Below are 25,056 nucleotides of genomic sequence, written 5' to 3'. Positions count from 1 at the left end.
TTAAGAATAGAAGACATTGTAATGGAATAACTATTACTATTCATAAGTTTGGTTGTTACATATGAAAAGTTTGTAAAAAATGATGTATAAAGAAATTTTATATTTTTGAAAATATATTAATTTTAAAACCTATTATATGCACTAAGGAATAGTTATTACATCCATTTTAAAGAGGAATATCTATTCTTCAATTTAAAGAATAGTCATTCCAATGTAATAACTAATCCATGTAATAAAAATGCAACCAAATGATCGAATTGCTATTACACTTGAATAACTATTTCATTATAAGAGTTATTACAGCATACCAAGTGTACCCTTAGAGTTATGAGATATTGGGATATGAGTTTGAATGAGGAGATTTGAGTTATGAGTGTTGAGATATGAGTGAGTAACAAACCAAACAAGGCCTTAATGTTTTTTTTCCTTGTGATGGATTGGTTGTGTTATTAAAATTTATTTTATGGATAATTCGATAGTCACAATGAAAGAGGAAAATTTGAACTCTAAACATCTCATTAAAAATATTAAAAAGTGCCAAATGAACTATAAGACTCTTTTTAAGGTGAGTTTTGATGTCAAGAACATAGGTGGTATAAGACCCACATACTACGAGACATCACTTGCATGTAACCTTTTTTTTTTTTTTTTAAGACAATAGAATTGCATGTAACATTACATAATGTAATTATTGGTTGATGAGAAATATAGAGTTCCTTCTTTTTTTTTTTTTTTTTTTTTTTTTTTTAAATTATAAAAAACTAACAATGAGTGAGGAATGGAGGATTCAGATTTGAGTTCTCCTCATAAGGACCAAGCAATACAACTACACCACAAGGCTCTTGACAAGATAAAGGGAATTCACTCTTGTGATGGTCACTTCATAAAACTTAGTCGTCAATCAATTATGTTATCTTCAATTGATTGTGTTATTATTATTTTTTTGAGTACTATTAATTTGACTATTATTTTTTCAAGATTTTAACATTAATACCCACAAAACTTCCAGCAATGTCCTCTTGATTTGAATATTTTCTTATCCACTACTTGTAATTTGGTGTTTCTAACTATCCATTACTCTCAATGATAATATATCATCTATCCATTATTTGGCTTGAAGTTTGTTGATGACAGAATTTTTTGTTTTGTTTTGTTTTTGTTTTTTGTTTTTTGTTTTTTGTTTTTTTTTTTGAGAAATAGATAAATAGTAAAGTAGGTTTGAACTACTTACATAGGACACCACAACGGATGTGATGGTAGAATAATAATTTCATTTGCATAATAATGTGGAACGTTCTTATCTATTCATTTCAAAAGCACGCCCTAGGTTTTCACATAATTCAAATTGTGGATCAAGTTCAACCCTAAATCCTATTGAGCTGAATCTGAGTGAGAGTCAATCTTTACCTGCTTGGAATATGGATTGATATTGAATGCCTTATATTGGCAAAAATGGGCACAATGGACAATGCCTGTTTTACATAAATTACCTCGATTAATAAAAATGATGAAACAGCAGTAGGCAAAAAACTATATCATGTGCTATTGAATCTTCTCTATGCTGGAATTGGTAGTTTCAGCTGCACACTGCCTCCACAGCAAGTTTCTTAGTTGCAGTAGGACACAAACCCTCACTGAAATTTCCTCCACTTAGTTCTATGGCACATTCATTTTTGTTTAGGCACAGCTGCAATAACGTTGAAGCATATTAAAAAATCAGGAAGGAAGAGATTACAGTATTAGATGTGAATGTGTTCATTTTATGTATGACAAACTGATGTGTTTACTTTGCCGAATTGGTGCTTTATGCCAAAAGGTCTGACGTGGATTGCTTGTACTCAAAACGACGTATTTTAGCGTATTAAAAAAGTATGATGATTTGAGTTTAGTTGAAATTTAATGGCCACATGAAGGATGACATTTCAAATGGTCTGAAGCATTAGGAATTAAAATAAAGTAACAGAAAGGAAAGAAACAAGGAGAACTATATGTGACACATCAACAAAACTAGTGTAATAGAAATATGAGGCAATATATAAATCCTCACCTTTTCAACCACAGAAGTGGAATTAGGATCATGACAGTCTCCGTTGCTGTAGGATCCACATGTTCCAGTAGGAGTTCCAAAGCTGGCAAACTTTATAGTAGATATACGAGTATTCTCAGGGCATTTCAAATAAGCAGATGTTTTCGTTTTGTTGTCATTTGCACTTTCAAGCCAAGATTCAACAGAAGGGTAATCCTCAGCAACAAGAGCACATACACCTGAGATTTTCCGTCTTGAGAATTTGATTTTTGTTGGATCTCCACCTTTCTCCTCAAAGATCACCAAAACATTTCCTGATGGCTTGAACCAAGAGCGTGGAACATGGTACCTGCACCAAACAGAAAGTAAGAATGCCATCTGGCCCATCTTCGCCTTCAAGAAATATATAATATCGACACAGTTTGATGAATATAAAGATCTACTAACTGTAGAAGATAGTATCAAGAAACTGATGAACAAAAAGCACACTCTGAAGATGAACAACATGTTTTTTCTCATGAAAAACCTCAAGGAACATATCGTAAGTGGTCATACTGAAAAATCAAAGTATTCAAAAAAGATTTTATAGAGAGGCAAAGCAACATAGGTATCCATGACAGGTAAAAAGTTCTTAAGAAGTTGGATATCACTAAAGACACGTGGGAAGGACCTTCAAAAATGCAACTGCATGCTAATTGCTCCAGAATTAAGTAAAAACCTCTCTCTTCTATTTTTATATTTGTTTTGGAGTATGGATTTACTTGATTCGTGAAAACTAGATGTCCTAATGATCTAAATTTCATTAAAATACAGGAAAATAAGTAATTTTACCCATATATTCTAATGCATTATTGTCAATGCAGTATGAGCATTTCTCTGTGAACTATGCTGGCTGGTCAATCATCTTCTATTACAAAAATCTATGTGGTTGTGGTTATGCTGCAATTATAACCAAAAAAGGAAAAAAAAAAAAAAAAGCATTTGGGGATTCTAATTTACAGTCAATAATTTTTCCCTTACCATCTTTGTGTTGGTTCTCCACATCCAGTACGGCACTTGTTTGGCAGAAATTTGCCTCTGTAATCACATTCTTTAACACACTCCTCATGTATAGAGCTTTTTATAGGCCAATATCTTCCAATTTCTTCTCCATTCAACCAAGCAAGACCTTTCCCCATATGTATCATATCCAGCCCAACAGGCTCATTTCCCAGTGGAGGGTCTACCACAACCTACACAAAGGTGTATTTCCAGAGCTTAAAAATGTTCTCATGCTGATCTTTCCCCCTTTTTTCCCTTGTTGCCCCCTCCACCCCCACCCCCAAAAAAAAAAAAAAAAAAACTGTAACCCAGATGAGACAACAGCCATGTCTTTCCAGAGGCACAGACGAAAATAATTCTCCAAGTGTTTACCTTGTACCACGTTAAAGGCTGTTTCTTTGGTGGTTTTGAGGTTGATAACCAAGTCACATTATCCAAACCATCAGCCTTGTATAATCCAAGGTGTTCTCCTTGTAATCCAATCTGAGAAAAGCAGGAAAGAGAAATTGGGGTTAGCGTTTAAGAAACCTTTAAGCCTATCTTATCTGATTTTGCACCCCTGCTGAAATTTCAGGACGTGCTGCTTCACTCACAAGTAGTTAAGTTAGATTGGTGAAAATAAGCCAAGCTGATGTGAGCACTTAAGCGTTTGAGCTCAGTTTAGCTGGGGGAGAAATGGTTAATATTGAACTCTGTAAAGAGTTTGTGAGGCTGGCAATTCAAAACAGCTCATTGTTTTAAACAAGCTACGTGGTTGGCTTGATTTTTGTGTCAGTATAACCAGGTCAGTATGGACAATTTTGGAATAGTAAAAGGAGGTTTGACTTTGAGCATTTGTCAGATATATATTGATATACAACATAATTAAAAAAACTATAGTTCAATGTATTTTTTGAAAAGGATAAAAATCTGGATTTACCCGTCAATCATGACATATCCTTTGTCGATTGACTCCAAAGGTGGATTTAAAGAACACAGGTGGATTTAAAGAACACAGGTGGATTTAACTGGAGAGCTTGAAATTAACTACTAGGTTGTCTCTATTATGTTTAAGAATGAACCAAAACAAGATTCTAGCATGTGGAAAGCCCAATCTAATCTATCAAGAATTCACAGCCAACCCCAAATTTTGGGACTAGGGCTTTATTGTTGTTGTTGGAAGCTCAAGTGGCTCATCCAATTCACAGTCATGGCAATTAGATTTCTTTTTATTGTTAAAGTAACATGTTAACACTTCATATACATAATGGCCCCTTCACTTACAGCCTTTGGCTGTTACTTTTGTCCTCAAAAGTAGAAGCATTGGAAATTGAGATCTGCAAGGCATAGATCTTTGAGGTGCAAGAAGTACGAGGAGGGAAAATGACATTCCAAAAGAAGAAGAGACTCCTTGCTGTAGGCTGTTATGTCAAGTGAATGCTTTTCATTAGATTCCTTGCTATACAAAAAGATGCTTTATTTGTCAAATGATGTTTCGATCAACTATTGAATGGCATTTCAAGAAGCCAAGTGACTTTCTTTTTTAATGACAAATGGCAGTTCTCTTTTCCAAATAGTGGAAACTAGAATGGAGTTTTATGAAAGTATAAAATGTCCCATTTTGGGTCTGAGGTAACAAACCCCTATCTAAGGACTAGATCTTTGGGCACTCACTGGATTGGATGGCAGCTAGAAATTCAAATTTAAGTTTTGCTCAAGATATTATCTAGGAAACTGTATATTTTTCAATAAATACTGTAGCAGTCCTATTGCAAGTGGACTAGCCACTGGAACTTGTTTCTTCTTCTTAGAATGTTGCTTTGACTAAATTCCAGAAGATCCTTTCCATTTAAATTAAAAACTAGTTTTATCCACCATTGCTAAGTGAAGGTCGATTCTTGAACTAAAGGAGGGTGGGTTTCTAACAGACCACCTCCATGCCTTAACTTCATAGCCCCTATCACTGCATAATCACAAGTTATTTTTTTACATATGAGATTATGGTTGGTCTCCAAGCTCATGAAATGAGGTAGCAACTGCTTTTCTCCTCCCTAAATATGAGCTCATTGAAACCTACAGGTTAAGAGCTCCCCAGGGACCGTATAAAGTTTTATATTGATGAATCTACATTTAAAATAGCTTTGTCATGGCATTCCTATCATATTTATTGCGAAAGCTAAAGAGTGATAAGCTTCTCGGAGTATATAAAAATCAGGAACTAGTTCAATCTATATTGATATTGTTAGAATTATGGTTAAGTGATTAAACTCACTATTTCCTAATAGCTTAAACTTTTGGGATAATCGGTAATTTAACATGGTATCAGAGCAGGAGATCTTGAATTCGATCTCTGTCTTCACTCTACCTCCTTTAAAATGTTAAATTTCCACTTGTTGGTCCCCACTTACTAAAGGGAAGTTTAGGTCCACAAGTGAGGAGGAGTGTTAGAATTATGTTTAAGTGATTAAACTCACCATTTTCTAATAGCTTAAACTTTTGGAACAATCGGTAATTTAACATGATATTAGAACAGGAGATCCTGAATTCGATCTCTGTCTTCACTCTACCTCCCATTTAAAATGTTAGATTCTCACTTATTGGTCCCCCACTTACTAAAGGGAAGTTTAGGCCCACAAGTGAAGGGGAGTGTTAGAATTATGTTTAAGTGATTAAACTCATCATTTCCTAATAGCTTAAACTTTTAAGACAATCGGTAATTTAACAGCTATATTATGTCAGAATTGACAGGCTTTCATTAAAGTTTATTACAACTAAAACATTTAAACACGTCCAAACAGTTTGAGAAACTGATTAGGAAAGTGAAGTACCTTGTAGGTCCAAGCATATGAAGACATGTCGATTGTCCCATTATTGAACCCCTCAATCTTGACACTTGTTGGTCCTGCTCCTCTCCATTCATAAAATGCTCCTGCAGTCTAAAGAAAGAGAGAGAGAAATAAGGGTTCATGGCAATACAGGCAACCAAAACTTAGAGAGTTCAAAGAAAATTCTTGCTATATTCTATCTTGACTGATGAGTGTCAGATTAAACCTATGACTGAAATGATATATTGCTTTGAAGCAATTGCAGATCACTTGTTGCAATAATATGGCATGGAACCCTCTATGTATCTATCAGGAAGACAGATTTCTGAAGTTACTACCAATACTTTTAAAAACCAGACTGTTTGAGGAACTCGCAAACGGAGAGGTTCAAGGTTTTAAGGTTGGATCAAGGTTTGATGATACATTAAACTATGATGACATCACTGGATTATCAGGGACATGGGGTACATAGGATCAAGTCTTTCCCAATTCTTGAAAGAATGAAGTATATAATTAGATAGAAATCTACAGATTGGTGCTCATATTGTCAATGGAAGGCAAACCCTATAGCCAGAATGGAGATTAACATCAACAAATGGTTGATTTTCCATTGGTATAAATGAATTTAGTGTCTTACAGTCAGAAAAAATTAGCACTTATAAAGGAAGAGTATCTCACTGCTAGACCAAGAGTCATGCTTAATAGAGCAATTTCATTCTTCCCAGCCTTTAGAGAAATAGGTTTCTTAAATTTGAATGGTGAATGTGTGCCATTTCCAGATGCGCTACCTGAAAGATCAGGTACAAATATAACTAAGACTACTTGCAAGAGTATTTTAAGAAGCTACTATTGCAAAATTATCCAGATCACTCACAAATTTCCAATATACTCAGAAGAACACATGCATACATGATGCTGGCATAAAAACCATCAGAATGAATTCAATCATAAGCAGGGGACATATAGACAAAAAAATCTAGTAGATAAGCAGTGAGTGACACGAGCAATAGCAAAGACAGCAAACTTGATGCCAGTAGTATTTCACCTACATTTAAAAATGAGCAGCTTTGTACCTAAAAGCATGATAGATATAAACAAAAAAGAGCTGTCTTTTGCTGTTTCTAATGATCCAATGCACTTTGAAAGGGTGAAATTAAATTCAAATGCACCAATATAGTCCAGTGATTTATTCATACATTCAACAATTTAAGTAAGAAGCAAGCATATTTCACCCGAACTAGGAACTTGTACAGTAGAAAAAATTGCTTTAAGGCCAATAGAAGTCAATACTCAACACCATTCAACCCAGCCATTCAGTGTATCTATGAAATGAAAAAAAGAAAAGAAAAAAAGGCAGTGTATATATATATATATTTATATATTGATCTATATAAATATTTAAAGATAGAGTCACAGTTTTTTTTTTTTTTTTTCCAAAGGTCAGCACAAAATATAAAAGTCTATAACAATAATTCAATATATTTATGCACCAAGCAAACTGATCATATTAAAATAGCACTACACATAAGGATAGCAAAAGGAAGTAATGTGACAAAATGGAAATTGCAAACTACATGTCTTTAAAAACAATATATAACTATTGATATATAGGATTTACATATGCAACTAACATAAATTGTTGGGAGAAACAGATACCTTCAAGTTCCTGATTCACAAAAGCATGTAGAGCATGACCCATTGATTCAATATGAAGAACTGGATTGCTTCCGTTCTTTAAGAACTCTTCATTTTCGTTGACAAATATACTGTCATTGAAAAATAGTATGATTCAAAATCTACCCTTAAATCCACCTCTGTCTCAAATATAATTTGCAAATTAATTAAACTCTGCATGGTCGTAGGCTCATAATGCATAAAACAAATAGAACAGATCCACTAACTTCCAGAAATCCCATAAAACAAACCACCAACATTTTTTCCCAAATTCATAAAGAAAGCACAGGAACACATGAAAGGCTCTGTTGTGAAAATCCAATCAGATTCACAAAACAGACAGGTACCCTAACACACAGTGAACATGGAAACCCAGAAATTGTTGTGTTCAAGAGTTGGCTCTTGTTTATTTTGTGAAGAAAGTTTTTTTTTTTTTTTTTTTTCCTTCTCTCTCTATCTCCAGTGCAGCATATTTTAAATTGATAATAGGATCCATACAACATACATATCAACATATATGCATGCATATGTAATAAAGCTATAAATATGTATAGAAAGAGAATTGGGGAAGAGGCTCCCTACCAACCTCCTCTCCCAGATCCCACAAAAACAGGGAGCCTTTTGTACAATCTTGAGAGAGAGAGAGAGAGAGAAAGAGAGAGAGAGAGAGAGAGAGATCTGATTTCAACAATTTTGTACAACATGTAGCAATAAGAGAATTTGTAAGAAAGTAAAAAAGACAACAAAAAATAAGTGCAGGAGTTACCAACATCTATATAGAAACCCAGTTTGGAAACTCTCTCTCCACCCTCATAGATATGGACAGACAAAAGCCAATTAATAATAAAATTTTAGTGCGTGCTTGAATTGGCCTGATTCGTTATAGTTTAAGCTCTTGACACATGCTTCCTAACATAACATCAGAACCTTATTCATGCAATTCAATTTCTGTTTAATTGTTTGTTTCTCTTTCTGTTTTTGTTTTAGGACCCAGATGGTGCAAGTGAGGGGCTGTGCTTGCACTTTCAATTAGTAATCATGGAGATGGGAGATGAGTCTTTTTTAGAAAGGATGATTACTTATTAGCCTTCTACTTTCCTAATGTAAGAGATATAACATTAAGTATGCACACATTTCTTCATCACTTATCCATTCTGTCACATACAACTATTAAAGGGTATCTATCAGTATCTTCAAGTGACAAAAACTGCATTTTGACTTGAGAGAAAATATAACATTATCTTCTAAATAGCAAGACGAACCTTGTTGTATACCAAAGGTAGTCAGTAGTATCTTTTGTGGTATTGATGTGATCTACAAAGACATTTTTAATGAAGTCAGCTTCTCCCCAAATCCCAGGCTTCTCCACAAATACTTCCCACTTAAGAGTTTTAACGCCTATAGTTGGTGATGCTGGTGGTGGTTGCAGATCCTCTGGTACCATTTCCACTATGGTGGTTTGAGCTCTAACCTGTTGAAGATTTCATGTTTAAGTGCAAAGTCTAATTAAGTGCAAGAAATCTGTACACAATTAAGGAGTTCTAAAGAATCCATGTCATCACCGCTGTGTTAGCAGTTTATTTCCATATTAGCCGTTAACACAATTGATAACAATTAAGAAATTTGTGACATATACTTAAGTTACAAAAGACCTTTCTTTCAGCATCTCTACCATGTCCAAAACAACTATATCTACGAGTGTCAGAAAACATTTGGTCATTGACAGCTGTGTCTTAGTGCACTTTTCACAAGGTAGAACCTTTGTCAGTGTACTTGTTACTCAGATGCAATTAAAACACTGAGTAAAAAGTAAGATACATGGGGAACAAACAAGCCTATGATTTTAAATGCATTTTGCTGCTACTAGAAGATGCTTAACAGTACACAAAATCATTACTATTGCATTTTGATGCACTTCCAGGCATTTAATTGTGACCTTGTGATCATATTGATTTTATCTTTCTCCAGGATCTCAAATTGGTTTGAAAAATAAGATATTTAGCAGAATACAGGCATGGAAAGAAAATATGACTAGTTACCTTTGCTGTGTTAAATACTACATTCTTGCAGTCAGGCAGAATGCTAACTGACCATGCTGGCAGGTGATATGACACATTCCGAAATTCTATTGTCTTGTCATTTTTATCATCCCCATTAGAAATGAATGCAGCACATGCTCCTGAAGAGTCAGTGTAGACATCCGCCTAAAAATTTAGGTTATTCAGTAAATGGGTGCAATTGCTGAACAGAATAAAGGCATATTCCAATCCTAAATTGTAGACAACAGAATATATTAATGAAAATTTAAAATCATTATAGAAAGTGAGGAGCAATATATAAATACTAAAAGGTGAAAAGAATTCCTCCCCTCACTACCTATGCAGTATCCTAGTTTTGCAGACAACATGATCCAGGATAGGTTATCTTTAGCTCAGTATCCAAATACATATGAAGTTTATACCCAAATCATAAAATAAATGGTTTTATGCTGGATACAACCTCATGGCTACAATACAGTATATTGACCTGTTCCCAAACATGCTCAAGCCCAGAATACTCATGTTAGTTAATATTGCATTTGCTTAAAACAAAAATCAACAAGAAAACAAATTTATGACACACACACCCAAAAAAAAAAAAAAACAAAACAAAACAAAATAAAAAACAAAAAAAATCAAACAAATGAGATTTCCCAGGATTTGATCAATATCATGTAGGTGAACCATTACTTCCAAAAGCAAAGACAATAGAAGGTAGGCCAACAATGGATAACAAGCACATCATACATCAACACCACAAAAATTGAGGCATGCTTCAATTAACAAAATATACTATTTCCAATTCGTACGTGTATTCTTGCAAGTCTGAAGTCAGCAAGATGAATTATATGAACTCAATGTAAAACTTTTGATTTGCCAAGAAACTAGTAAAATTAATCATTTAACTATATAGGACTGATTAAATGTCAAAGGCTAAAATGAGGAAATTACCTCTTGGGAAGGACCTAGTGATATATGAATTGGCTCACTATTAAGCAATGCATGCTCACAAAGCTTTATAGCTCTGTGAAGATCTTTAAGGTGTCCCCATTTTGGAAACCGAGGCAATCCTATAGGCCATACAAAAAACCTTCAAATTAATATTACTCTGCATATTTTTTATAGTGAATTGCCAATATTTTCATATTAGAGATATAAAGATTAAGAACAAGAAATGTCAATTGCATACCATATTCATCAATTGGTGCATCATAGTCATAACTTGTGGTGATGAATGGTCCACCCGCAGTGCGACCAAAATTTGTTCCACCATGATACTAGCAAGAAAATAGCAATAATTATAATTAGATTATGATGATGATGATATCATAATATCAATTATTATAAAATTAATAATTTGGAGTTTTAACATGGTACTAGGAGTGAATCACCAAATAAAATACTTAATCAATAACAACATCACACTAAATGTAGAAAACAAATCATGATGAATTGATAAGTAATGAACATACCATGTAGTAATTTTGGACGCTGCCACCTTTCTGGAAAAAACGGGCAACAGAATAGGCAACATCTTCCGGTGGCCTATGAGGATCTCCCTCTCCAAATGTTTTAAACCTGAAAAGGCAAAAGACTCACTCCAGCTAATTAAAGACATAAAAGATGATTCACAAAAGCTAGACTGGGAGCATTCAATTGTCCTTTGCGTGACTTTGAGGATAAAAGTCAACTGATAAGATAAGTGAAGTAAACTTTCCAATGCAAACTTCAAAAGAGGAGAAGAATGCAGAGATAAAAGGTGAAATGAAAAATTACCAGCCAGGCCAATTTTCAGTCCAAATTTTGGGCTTCTTGGGAGAAAGAGGTTTGAATTGATCACAGTAGAAGGAGTTACAAGTATCAATCTGCAAAAGAAAAAAAGGCCATTTTTGTGTTGAATGTTAATATTCTCATTTGTCCTAATGTTACAGATCTATTTTATGAAAGAAGGGAAAGGACAGCCCGATGTTGAGTATATGAAAAATCATAGAATTACCATGCCAGACAAATATTTGTAAGCATAGAGTGTTCCTGTAACTTTTCAAAGTTGAATAATTACTATAGCAAGAATGAACTGAATGTATGATATAACAATTCGTTAAACATATCAGCAAGAAGACACGTGTAACACAGAGGAAATGTGTTTGTATGGACACGTGTCACAAACTCATACACACACACACAGAAACAGAGAGGGAGAGAGAGACAGAGAGAGAGAGAGAGAGAGAGAGAGATGAAAGAACGGTTTAGATTCCAAATTGATTATGCAGCGAATTCATCAATTAATTTCGAATCAAACCAATTATGTGATCAACAATATTGAGATTAAGAACCACAAAACAGCAATTCACCAAATCATAAAGCAAAATAAAAGCAATAAAAGCATGAGACACACGATATGGTGACAAAGTGGAAAACTGATGGAGAACTTCTCCAAAAGGAAAAACAACTATGAGGGTGACACACCCCAAAAAAGGAAATACACTATAAAAGGAGTTTACGATCTAGAACAAAACTTTTGTTACCTAAAACTCTACAATCCCAGTAGATGAACTCACTGTTGCAACCCTCAACAGCTTTGGAACATCTGAACTTCTACATAAATCTGTTCACGAACAACCCATCTGTGTTCACAACCAGAATATCTGACCAACTCCAAGGCACCACCTGAAAGATTTGAGACTGCAGTGAACTTCGCTAGGTTGTGGTTTCAAGATCTTTGTATCGCAACATATGGATACACACCTGATAACATTACGGCTTTCTGTACTAGCAAGTTTACAGAGATGGGGTCTCTGAGTTTCTCTCTGAGTGGTACTCTATTTCTGCTTCCACAAACCTTATGAAAGTTGTGCTTTATAAGTCCGTTTATAGTTTTTGCAAGTAGGGTTAAAAGCAATACTCCAACTTCAATTAAAACATGTAAGCAAAACCGAGACACAGATTTTTGATTGATCAAGAGTCAATTGAATGGCTGTCAAAATCCTAATTTCGATCGATTGAGAGTTGATCAAATGGTAGTCAAAATTCTCAAATTTCACATTCTTGTATCAACTTAACTGGCGAAATCTCACTCGTTTCAAATCCAAATAAGGTCAAATTTGCATCCATTTTGCAGCCTCCAATGTCTAGTTCCCAATAAAACAAGTGAAATTCATTATGGTGCAAATGATATGCTGGACAAAAGATTATCAACATTTCATTTTGAGAGCATATCAAAATTTTGTCATCTCTGAGCAGCTTCTGACTCAGAATCAATTCACTTTTACAATGAATGAATTATACACCAATAAATTGAAATTTATTACATGTCATGGAATGAACACTAAAAACCTAACAAGAGTTACATGATACACACTCACACAACATATATTAGTAGAGGATGGGATCAGTGAATGAAAAGAAGAGGATAAGAAATGAGGCAGTCATCAAATCTAAACAGTTGACATTATGGAGTATTTATTGTGAGAAAAATGGTTATTAATTGTTTTTGCCGGGAGTTAAAGAAATAGAAACTACAAGGACAAAAATATGTTCAGTGTGAATAGTTTGAGAAACAAATGTACTTCAAATCTTAAATGAAAGATTATAACACACAAAAGTATAAATCACAATGTAAAAAACAATGTTCATTCTTATATTAATCTAATATAAGAATATATTCCATTAAAGCAAACTAAAGTACACAAGGTAAAACATGTCATAAACCAAATGTACCAAATCAAAGTAACTCATACTAAGGACAATAAAAATGATTAATACCACTCATTTACACATGTGCAGGCACATGATTACATGTCCCAAATAACTATATTTCTTGATATTAAGATCTGCATTGCATTAAAGACATTTAGTAAATACACATAAGTTCTACTTCAGTTAGAAAATACGCTCTTACCACAGTATCAGGAGCATCAAATTGCTGGCACATAATCCAAGGGACACCTATATTTTGAGAAACAGCCATGCTAGCAGCCCACATGGCATATCGCTTCCCCGCATCTCCATAACCACTTTCATAGTATCCATATTCATTTTCAATCTGCAAGAAAAGAAAAAAAAGAAATGATTACTGCAATCTCAATATATGTAAAGAAAAAAAAATAAGACAAGAAGGAAAAGCACATCAAAGTAAAGTGATGCAACCGCAATGAGAATTTTATTTTAATTTAATCTTATTTGATTTTGGAGCCAATTATAACTTTTTATTGGCCAATAGTATTTTATTTTAGGTCCTAGTAGTTAATTAGGTTATTAGTACTTTTTTTATTAGAGTCAAGCTAACATTTGTAATTCAATAACTGGGATTTCTTTTGTTAGAATTAGGGTGTCTATGTTAGTTATTATATATGCAAAGTATTGTACTCCTATTGAAGAGGATTACTTAGATGAATGAAATTTCTATTGAAATTGCCCCAACGGTTTGGTGCTAACTATAGCAAACCCTAGGTGCTGAAAACTGGCAATTTTCTTTTGCCCGATGCTAACTCATAGATTTTCAAACTTTTATTTTTCTTGTTCCTAATTTTGTAAACGAAATTGTTGTGATTTTTCCTATGTCATAGAGGAGTATAAACTTACTACTATCCTAGCCATGCCTAGCTCAAAGGAGATAACACAGTTGAAGAGTCTAACCAAGTAAGATAAAATGGTATAATATAATAGATAAAGGAAAGACATAGTAATTAACACAGAGTTTTGGATTTTTCTCATAGAAATAGTAATTTGAAATTCAAATAGAAATATGGTAATCTTTCTCTAAAAAGAAATTTCTCATGTATGCCTTCAACTTTTAAGAGACAAGATAAGTGTTTGCTCTCAAACATCAATATCCTTTTAGTAAGTAAACTTATATTATATTCAAGTAAAATAAGCATCCCACTCTATGAATATACAAACAAAAGACTAACTTTTTTATACAATGAATGTGATAGTCAGTTTCAATCACTCAATAATATGAACAAATGAGTGAGAAGAACTAATCAAACAACTGGAAAAACTTTCCCTAAATCATATTTCAAGCCCACAAAAATAATTAGATTATGAAATCATACATGCAGGTTTAGTACGCTCTTAAAATATTTCCCATTCTATCTAATTTCAAAATCGAAGTTCTAGATCTTGACTGTCCAAGTCTTAGATCAATCACACAATACGATGAACAAATGAGTGAGAAGAACTAATCAAACAACTGGAAAAACTTTCCCTAAATCATATTTCAAGCCCACAAAAATTATTAGATTATGAAATCATACATTCAGGTTTAGTACGCTCTTAAAATATTTCCTATTCTATCTAATTTCATGATCAAAGTTCTTTAAGACCTTGATTGTCCAAGTCTTAGACCAACTAATGATGGCCAGGGAAATTAATGTTTCATACAGTTTCAGGTTAGGAAGCATGGATGCTTTAAAGAGATGCTGTACTATATCTAATAAGTATCTGATACAGATATGCCAACTTGCCGAGATATGGCAGGATACAAAATAAATGAGTATCCATGAATGAAAAAAAAATGATACATATTGCTCTGTTATGTCATTTATGTGATCCTATTGAAATATGTATATAAATAAATAAATAAATAATCATCCCTTATAAAACTTCTTAAAATCTTGTGATTACTAAAAGTTGATATTGATAACTCCAAACAACTAGAGTTCATAGGCAGTAGTGTGCCTACTAATACCACCACTAGCGGTGAAGCAAGCATCATCTTCTTGTGCTACAACCAAGATAGAATTGTGAGCTTTGTACAACTACTTGCAAATTTAACATAGCACAAAATCCAGTGTAGCCTCAAAGAATAATAATTTGAAATAGTTGAGGCTCAAGAGCCACAAGGTCCAGAACTTTCAACATTCTAACTAAATATTGACATGAGTTTTGAGAGAGGATAAGGCAAAGTTCAAAAATTCAGCACTCTTATCAAGCTACTTGCTACTTTCAGATTATAAGTCAGACTTGCCTGGGCCAAAATGATGGGACCTCCTTGTGATGCAAAAAGCTTCTCTTGTTTCATTAGGTTCACTATGAATGTTGTGAACTTCTGCATGTAATACTAAACCCCACAAAGTAGCCAAATCAGTTAGAAAGGGAATGAATATCATTTCATATGTTAAACAATCGCATTGCGAGAACTTAAACCATAATCTTATTGAATGATACTTTTAAAATGTTCTTAGAGTTTAAGCCATTAGTCTTTGAGAGTCCAAATTATTATACCTTAAAAGGCTCGTTGTCTGTCCGGAAAACAGTGCCTGGCACATAATGCAGCCAAACAGGTATACCACTGTATCATGGAACTGTAATTTAGGAATTTCCAAGCAATAATTGAAGTTTGAAAGAGTGTGTGAACATTAATAAGTGCAACTCTCCATAGTTTTAAACATTGACAGCCTATTTAAAATGATTTCATTTTTCTGCAGACAAATATTTCATTATTTATAAGTGAAGCTTTATAAAAAATAGAGGAACCTCATTTATACAAAGTTCCCATAAAAAATTACATGAATATGGAATTACATGTGAACTGAAAGAGAATCAATAAAATCTAGAACTTAATGTATATCATTTGGGCCAAGACATTCTTGCATATCCAAAGTAGTATTGCAATGAGGAAACAATATTACATTCAACAATGAGAATAACGTACCCAAAGTTCCATTCTGCTGCAACAAATGGACCAATTCGAAGAATCAAATATAAACCCGCCTGCTGAACAATCTTCACAAACTTGACCAGATCGTATCGCCCCCCAAAATAATACTAGGATTTCCCAATTCAAATAGAAGAAGAGACAAACCAATGTTAACATAATTAGATAAATACAGAGAATGCATCTGTTATTAATTACTACACATCTTTTATCCTACTCACATTGTTTGGAGAAAGTTCATGACCATTCCAAAATACATAAGTTTCAATCACATCGGCCCCTCCCTCCTTCGCTGTTTGAACCAAACCCGGCCACATCTACCATATACCAGATTAATATAAATAGAATCAATCTCCATCACAAAAACCCACCCCCCAAAAAAAAGGAAATCCCAAAATAAAACCATAGAAAACAATCAGATAGCCAAACAATTTGCAATCCAGAATGTCATTTCAAAGAGAGAATCAATACAGCAAAAAATTAAAAATCATGTAGGTTCTATTGAAACCATATGGAGAGAATAATAAATAAAACAAGCAAACACAGATTCTCTTTCCAAAAATTATCAGTAACCAAAGAAGAATACATAAATATCAAACAAATAAGCAAATATGATTCATGAAAACCAAGAAACTGTAAAATCAGAGCATTACGGAGAAAGAACAATCATCACGTTTGGTTGCTCTGGAAATGTGAGAGATTAAAATTAGAAACCAGATAACTCCTTCTCAGACGAGTCATTCTACACTTTGTTTGGATTAAAACTGAGTTCCTTTTGTTCACAAAAACTAACTTATAATCTCCACACACACACACACACACACTCGACACGCACACAAATCCTTTATTTTCCCATGGTTTCTGAGCAAACAAACGGAGCATTACCCATTATACAAAAATGAATAAACAATGTAGAAAGAAAGAAAAAATGCCCAACAACCCACTAACCGCGGGAACGCTGCGAGGGTAGTGAATGGCAGCGGAGATGAGGAGCTTGTGCTGGCCTTTGATGATGAGAGAGTGAGAGTCATAGGTGACATTTTCAGCCAATGAGAGTGTGAATGTGAAGCACAAGAACAAGAATATTGAGTGGATCACAATGAAGCAATAGGACAGCTTCATTTTGCAGTGGAGTAGTTGTGAGTTGTGAGTTGTGAGTTCCTTCCTTCCTTATTAATCTTTTAAGGTGAAGCTTATCAATGTAAGTGAATAGAAGCTACAGTGTCTATTGGCCATTGGCCATTGGAGGAGAGAAGAAACAGAACAGACACGGCATGTTTATTTATGGCTTGGGGGCAATGTTGTGTGCTGTTGAGGTCATCAGAGGTACTCCAAGACAGATAATTGCCTAACACTCTGTCCAACCAATTATTAGTTATTTTATTAACACCAACTTCAACTATAGAGTAAACGCTAGAATCACAATCCTTGTCACAATTTTGCTGAAATTTATTAATATTGCGAGCTATAAATAGCGAAGACGTGGATGCATATCCATTACATTTACTTTACCGTTCATAATTTGTCATGTGGATAAATTGTGGTTAAAATTGTGACAATCATTATAATCTTGGTATTTTCTTTTACTAAATTCTTTCCCACAATTATCTTATCATTTCTCACGATTACCTGATACTACTGTCTATTACCTTTACATGGATCTATTATTTTTTCTTTATTGTTCACAATCATTCACGTAAAAGAGTTGTGGTAAAGTAAGAGGAATAAGTTGTCGTGTTAGATTATTGACCATTTTTTCGTTTTTGTTATGAAGAATGCTACATACACAGATCGTTATTTTAACAAATTTCAAACTTGCTAAGTTGAGAGGTTATTTTTAATTCTTATATATATATAGAGACCCATCACCGACAAATAGTTATGAAATTTGTTAACTGTTCTATTGTGCCTCTAAACTTATTGTTTTGTTTTTAAATAATAACTCCAAAGCCATGATAATATTTAGAAAATATTTTACAATTGTTAAGGTAGGAAAGTGTTAGTAATAGAAAAAAAAAATATTAGTAAGGATATAGAAGAAAATTAATAAAAACTTATTAACTTTTCTGATGTGAAAAAATATTACGTCTTTCATATATAACACTACTCTTAAAAAAAAAAAAAAAAAAAATTGGAACTACAGATTTTATAATAATAAAGTCATAACTGTATCAGAAAATAGAAATAACGGAATTTATCGTTTTGGAGTTTTCAAGAGACACTTGTGATTCTTTTTTATATATATAAAAGAGAGTAGATAATATTACTGAACTAAGGTTGTTGGCCATATTTCTTCATTTGATATGCATTACAATCAAACATTAACATCATTATTAGATCATATTAGTTTTTTTTTTTTTTTTTTTTTGAGGAAATTATATCATATTAGTTGACAAATGAATCAGAAAGATATTCTAGGATGTCACATTCTTTTCAATATTTATATTAGACATATATTTGGACTTCGGAACAACATTATTTTTTATATTTGTGGTACAGATATTTATTTTTAAGTTATTAATTGCATAATATTTTCATAAATAAAATATTATTTAATATAAAAATACATTCTCCAATGACATAACCAAACACAATTAGATTCAATGTAATTATTTTTCAATACAAGTTTTAGCATAATACCAAACATTATTTTTCATAGTGCATTTTTAAAAATGTATTATGTCATAGTGCATTTTTAATTTTACGATTCATTCCACTGGATTGGTATCTTGGCTTAATTATAAAGAGTAATCATTATGGAGAAAATGTTATAAGTTGTGAAATTCTATCGTACTTCTCAAAAATAATAAATAAATAAATAAAACAAAAAAAATGTGTTCTAAAAAAAAATGGGTGGTGCATACAAAATGCTTTTTATAAGTAAATTTTATACTTACTGAAAATGGAAATACTAATGACCTCTGTTTCAGAAGATGGGATTCTCAACCGATTATATTACCTCTTAGGATTAATGAGTATCGCATGAAAAATTCTTAGGTACTCCTAGAGCATGGATAAATGGTGCTCCATCTTCTCACATTCATGGTGGACCCCACCATGAATTTAATGAGTGGACTCCACCATGAATGTGAGAGGAAGAAGCATCATTCTTCATATTCTGGGAATACCTAAGAATTAATCGTATCAAACTCTACTTTAACACAATCCTATTATTTTTATGAGCTAGAATTTTTATTTTATCTTATTTTGGTAATAATAGGAGCTATTAACTAAACTTGGGCATTTTGGATAAAAATGATGCTAAGTATTTAATCATTGTTTATTTATGAAGCTACCCTTTTCTAAGTTACTAGAAGTAATTTGTGCATTCAAAATAAATTACATCTTGCATCAGCATATTGCTTACATTAAATACATTTTTGCTAAAATCTAATTTCAATAAATAAATAAATAAAACACTTAGAATCAATCTCATCTTTTCTAAACTAGTTTGGACTTTGGATTCGGGAAACTTAAAAAAAAAACAAAAACAAAAAAAACAAAAAAACAAAGCAAATCTTAATGGTTCATACAACTTATTTAAGTTTGATGAGTGGAATTTATTCATCAGAAGAGATGGGATAGTATTACAATACTCTTGAATGCGTATTGAAGGTAAAGTAATACTACTAAGAGAAAATGATGCAGCTTTGATAGGCGATTTGCATTTTGTTTTGTTTCTATTTATACCATTTCTTGCCAATGGACCATTTACAAAGTTGCCTATATGCCAAAACTTGGCCAATTGCTAAGCAGTGCTAAAAGCCTAAAACACTACATTTTGCAATAAGAACAAAAAAATTAATGATGATCCAGGTTTGTTTGTTTGTCTAGGACACAAGGTGAATATCCAGGCTTGAATTTTCTTTTTCTTTCCTTCGTGAACTTTTTTTGGTTGTAATTACTAATTAATTAGGTTGGAAACTTCTGTACTTTTTTTATGATTTGAAAAGCCAAAGGTGATAGGGACCAGTTCCTGCCATTGCACTCAAGGGTCAAGCCATATGACTGTATGATAGCTGTTTGCAAATTGCAATAATATGACAGGATATTTCTTCCTTGCTTTCAACCCTCCAACTTACCTGATAATAACTTTCAAACTTAAATAAATAAATAAATGGGAGGGAGATTTCAAAGTTTTGTTCTTGAAGTATTTTCTTTTTTATTTATTTATTAATAATTTGATAGATACAATGCGAGATAATAATTTGATCACTAGATATTTAAAAATACTATAAAATATCATTTGAGGTGCAAAAATCTTGACAACTTTTTTTTTTTCAAATGTTTAATACTTGCGTCAAATTTTAGTCAAAAGTAAAAAATAATTTTCAAGCTATATTAATTTTCAAACTCTTTGACTCTATTCTGGATTTTTTTTTTTTTTTTTGAATTATTTGTTAATATGTCATTCTCAATATAATATATACATAATTTATAAAAGAACCTAAACAAAAGAAGCCAAAGATTTCATATGGCACAGGAGAAGAAGACCCAAGATGTTGTGCTTTTCAATTACAAGCTTGATTTGCCTTTCAAAAGCCATCATTGGTCAATGTGTATATTATGAAGCATGGTCAATGTTGGGTAATCAAGTAATCATCATAAAATTTCTACTCAATCAGTGAAGAACAGTTGACCAAAACATAAATCAGGTGAAGATAGAGCTCAGATTTTTAAAAAGACTGCCAATCACGTGAAATCAGTTTAAGCTGATTAATCAATTTGATTAAACAATTAGACCAAAATATAGGAAAAGAATCAAAAGATTCACTTACTTATATTTATATAGTAAATTTAATTTTGTTCAATAAAAATAGTGTTATAGAAACTAGAACAGTGTAACGCGGAAACATGGGGACCGAGTCTACCGACATAAGTCGGACAATGATTCCCAATTTGTCTAAATTGTTGGGTCCCGCAAATCTCTAGTCGGTGATAATACCATACTATAATAGGTACTAGTTACTTGATTTTTGTATTTTATATATTAAATAAAATAATTTGATTTTATATAAAATTCACATCACACGTGCAAGCAAAAAATATCTTGGACTTAATATTTATATTTTATATATAAAAAAATAATTTATTTTATATAAAATTCAAGTCACACCTGCAATTTAAAAACATATCTTGTGCATCATATCATGTAAATAGGATATTGATTGTAACTTGCATATGGTGGGATAGCTAATACATATTACATATTTCGAAAATATGTGATAATTATAAATTTATAGTATGCGAATAAAGAAAGCATGTAATTCATGGTTCAATTGTCCACCTAAAGTGTCTTCTAGCAATTTTGAACCTTGCTTTTTAACTAGAGTGGAGTTCTAATTTTCTTTCTTTCTTTCATTTTTGCCTTTTTTGCCCTGGGATTAGAGAGAGTTCTTTCACTCTTGAACATAAGCTTTAAACCATTAATCAATATAACCACTATACTTATTATAAATAGGAAAAAAAGCAAATGACATTTAGGTCAATTGGCATTTTTTGATATTTTTAATAAAAATGACTAGAGTTTGAATTCTCCACCCTACTTATAATGTAAAAAAAGAAAAGAAAAAAGAAGAAGGTAATATTGGATATACACCACTATAAGTTTCTTTAAAACTTTCTCCCCTCTCCCTATGTGTGTGTGTTTTAAAAATATTTAGCATTCTAAAAAAAAAATAATGTTAAAAAAAAAAAAAAACTTATCCATTCTTCGGAGTTATACAATTTTATTTAGCTATGAAGTTTAATCTTTATTTTGAATGTGAAAAAAAAAACTTAAAACACTTGTTGTACGCTTATATTATAGCCATTTCTCTCAAAAAAAATACATACTATAGCCACCGAACAAATTCAAAGAAAAATATTGAACTAGGAATCTACAATTTTTAATTTACATTAGGTTAATTCAAATATTGCTCTATTATTACTCAATTGAAGAAAAATAGAGACTTTTCGTAGCATAAATGTAAGTTATATGACATGTACATGACTATTCTTTCTGTTTTTCTTTTTTTAAATAACTATTTCACTTTTTGAATTGTTTGGTCTTTCAAAGGTATAATTATTTGCATTTATATTAGCTCTTTTTTGAAAAATTTAATTAATTTATTTACTTGCTCAAAGATAAGAAAAATATAATTGTACCTTAAAATGAAGGGTTTCAAAAGGAGTGAATAAAAAAAAAAAAAAAATTCAATAAAGCTAAACAAAAGTAGATGGAGTAAAAGGTCCTGCAATGACCCGCCAAATGGATTTGCGTGAACCGACACGGAAGACCAAACAAAAGTAGATTGAGTAAAAGGTCCAGCAATGCTCCAGCTGTGCTTATATTGCTAGTTAATTTGGTAACCAAGTAGCAACTACTTACCATAAAACTAGTCTCACATGAGCACTGACATTGGTGTTTGAAAAATAAACGGTTACTCTACAAGTATAACTATTTATGAGGTGTGGGGGGCAAGATATACACTTAGATAAGCTAGAATAAATTTTTTATCTTGTAAAAAAAAAAACAAAAAAACAAAAACAAACAAACAATACAATACAACTAGTTCTTTAACAAAATAAGAAAAAGAGGATAGTAGCAAATATAAAAGGCAATTTCCAAGTTTTCAGCTAGTTGGGATAATAGTGTATTATTTTTATAGTTATACAGTTACCCCCCCAAAAAAATCACAAATAAGTTTAGAGTCATAAAAATTTTCATAAAATATGTCAGAACTATCGAAGTGGCAAGTTATGAATGGTAAATGATAAAAGGGTCATGTTAACAGATACTCTTAGGGGGCAATTGTTAATAAACTATAATAAAGAAGTTTTGAAACAACTTTCATAAGAAATATAAAAAGCTTTTAACAACATTTATTATTTTATCATTCTCCCAATAAATTTTTTCTAAAAATAATTTCTAAACCAATACTCTAAAGGCATTGGTTAACATTTCCCATATTAAAATGATGGACCTAAATTAAAACCAATAATAATCTACCAACCCAACTACTGTGAAAATTGTTATCTGTAGCATTACTCATAGCTTAGTGTAAACTCTTCCACTAGGCCACACAACCCCAAGTAGAAGTCCCTAGATAGTCAGTAAAATCTTTTCAAGAATCCAAATATATTAGTAAATATTTTTTTAAAAATCCAATAGAAAATATTTTGGGCTATGAATTATCTTGTAGGAGTACTCCTATTAACTAAGCCCTAAATTTTGGTCAATATATAAAAATGCCTGTCTTAGTCGGTTGTGCCTTCTATCTAACTCTCTTTTTTAGACTGTTCAAATACTTCTATATGTGTATAAATTTTAGAATAAAATCTCTAGTCGACACACTAAAAAGAGAGATAAGAGCAAGCCTCTCTCTCCAAAATTAAAATTGATTACCTAAAATATTATCTCCTTACATCTCTCTTGACAATTCCTTTCACAAGTAAAGCAAAGTTTTTACTTTTACAAGTTTTTGTTATCTTCGGTCTTTTGACTTGAAGGGTTCATTTAGTTGGGGGATAGAAAATTGGGATGATAAAGAATGGGGAAGGGATGAAAAAAAATGGAGAAATAGAAGAGATTTTAATTTTATTCATTTGTGTTTAGTTGGAGGGAGGAAAAGTGGAGGGATAGAAAATATAATTTGTATAAATTTAGTCCCATGGCCTATTACATAGCTTTTTTATTTTATTTTATTTTATATATAAATAGTTTATTAAGGAAAAATAAAAGTATTGTTTTGGAATAAAATAAGCAAGTCAAATGTTCAACAAAGAACCCATAAAAAGAAGAAGAAGAAGAAAAAAGAAAAGAAAAGAGAGTTAACATTGATTTTAGTTTGGGGGAGGAGAAGGGGTAGATGAGTAATCTCCATGCAACATTTTTTCCTTCTCATTTTCTCTCCAATTTGGGGCATTGAAAAGTGGTGGGCTTGAGGATAAAAATGCTAATACTCAGGGCCCACCATTTTCTCTCTCCAAAAATTACTCCAACCAAATACATCTTCCATCAATCTGTTTAGTTGAAGGGGTGGAAAAGTGAGAATATAAAAAATGGGAAAGGAATAAAAAAGTGAGAATATAAAAGAAATTTTGTTTTCTCTCATAGGTGTTTGGTTAGAAGGATGGAAAAGTAAAGAAAGGAAAAACTCATTTGTTTGATTGAAAAGAAAAATGAGATGATGAAAGATAAAGTTGGTATTACAATTATGTCCTTATTACATAATATAAAAAAAAAAATCTTTTAATCATTAGATTAAAAAAATTACTTATTATCAATTAAAATTAATAGAATAACATTATAATTAAAATTAACATATTATTCAATCCACCATTTTATTAAAAAAAAAAACCGTTGATTTTAAAAATAAATCCACAGTTGATTAAAAAAATATAAGCCAAAACCCTTTATTTGTTAAAAAGACAAACACGTTGACAAAAACAAAAACAAAAAAGAAAAAAAGAAAAAAAAAAGGAAAAAAGAGAGAGAGAAGAGTTTGTAAAAAAAAAAAAAAAAAAAAAAAAAAGACACGTTGACCCTAGGTAGAAAAAAAAAAAGTCACGGCGAAGGGAGGGCCATAGGGAGTGTAGTTTTGGTGTTTTCTCATCTACCTCTCTTTTTCCCATTTTCTCTCCAATAATCTTTTCAAATTAGGGAGATAGAATTTTAGTGAGATTGGGAAAAAAATATCTAGGCCCATCAAAATCTCATACCCTTTCTCCTTCTACCAAACAACCATCTTTTTCATTTTCTCTCATATTTCCACTCCTCCTTTTATATCCCTCATTTTCTCTCTTATTGTCTCTCCCCCAATTTTCATCCTC

General features: G+C 32.0%; 1 protein-coding gene across 1 annotated transcript; it reads right to left on the bottom strand.

Annotated features, from left to right (window-relative positions):
* Window positions 1-1,281: 1,281 nt before the first annotated feature.
* On the bottom strand, window positions 1,282-17,587 carry LOC115963362 (beta-galactosidase 10). Its single transcript, XM_031082331.1, has 19 exons — window positions 17,191-17,587; window positions 16,464-16,559; window positions 16,240-16,352; window positions 15,810-15,876; window positions 15,553-15,645; window positions 13,483-13,626; window positions 11,361-11,449; window positions 11,057-11,162; window positions 10,774-10,861; window positions 10,536-10,654; window positions 9,585-9,749; window positions 8,808-9,016; window positions 7,528-7,637; window positions 6,550-6,659; window positions 5,875-5,982; window positions 3,440-3,550; window positions 3,047-3,258; window positions 2,048-2,375; window positions 1,282-1,687 (listed from the first exon to the last, which is right to left on the bottom strand). Exons 1-19 carry the CDS (start codon window positions 17,362-17,364, stop codon window positions 1,577-1,579), a joined length of 2,553 nt encoding a protein of 850 aa, XP_030938191.1. The 5' UTR covers window positions 17,365-17,587; the 3' UTR covers window positions 1,282-1,576.
* Between the last annotated feature and the right edge of the window lie 7,469 nt (window positions 17,588-25,056).

This window comes from Quercus lobata, chromosome 10 (genome assembly GCF_001633185.2).
Source record: "Quercus lobata isolate SW786 chromosome 10, ValleyOak3.0 Primary Assembly, whole genome shotgun sequence".
Lineage (NCBI taxonomy): Eukaryota > Viridiplantae > Streptophyta > Magnoliopsida > Fagales > Fagaceae > Quercus > Quercus lobata.
Note: the sequence above shows the minus strand (reverse complement) of the source record. Positions and strands in the feature narration are given on the sequence as shown.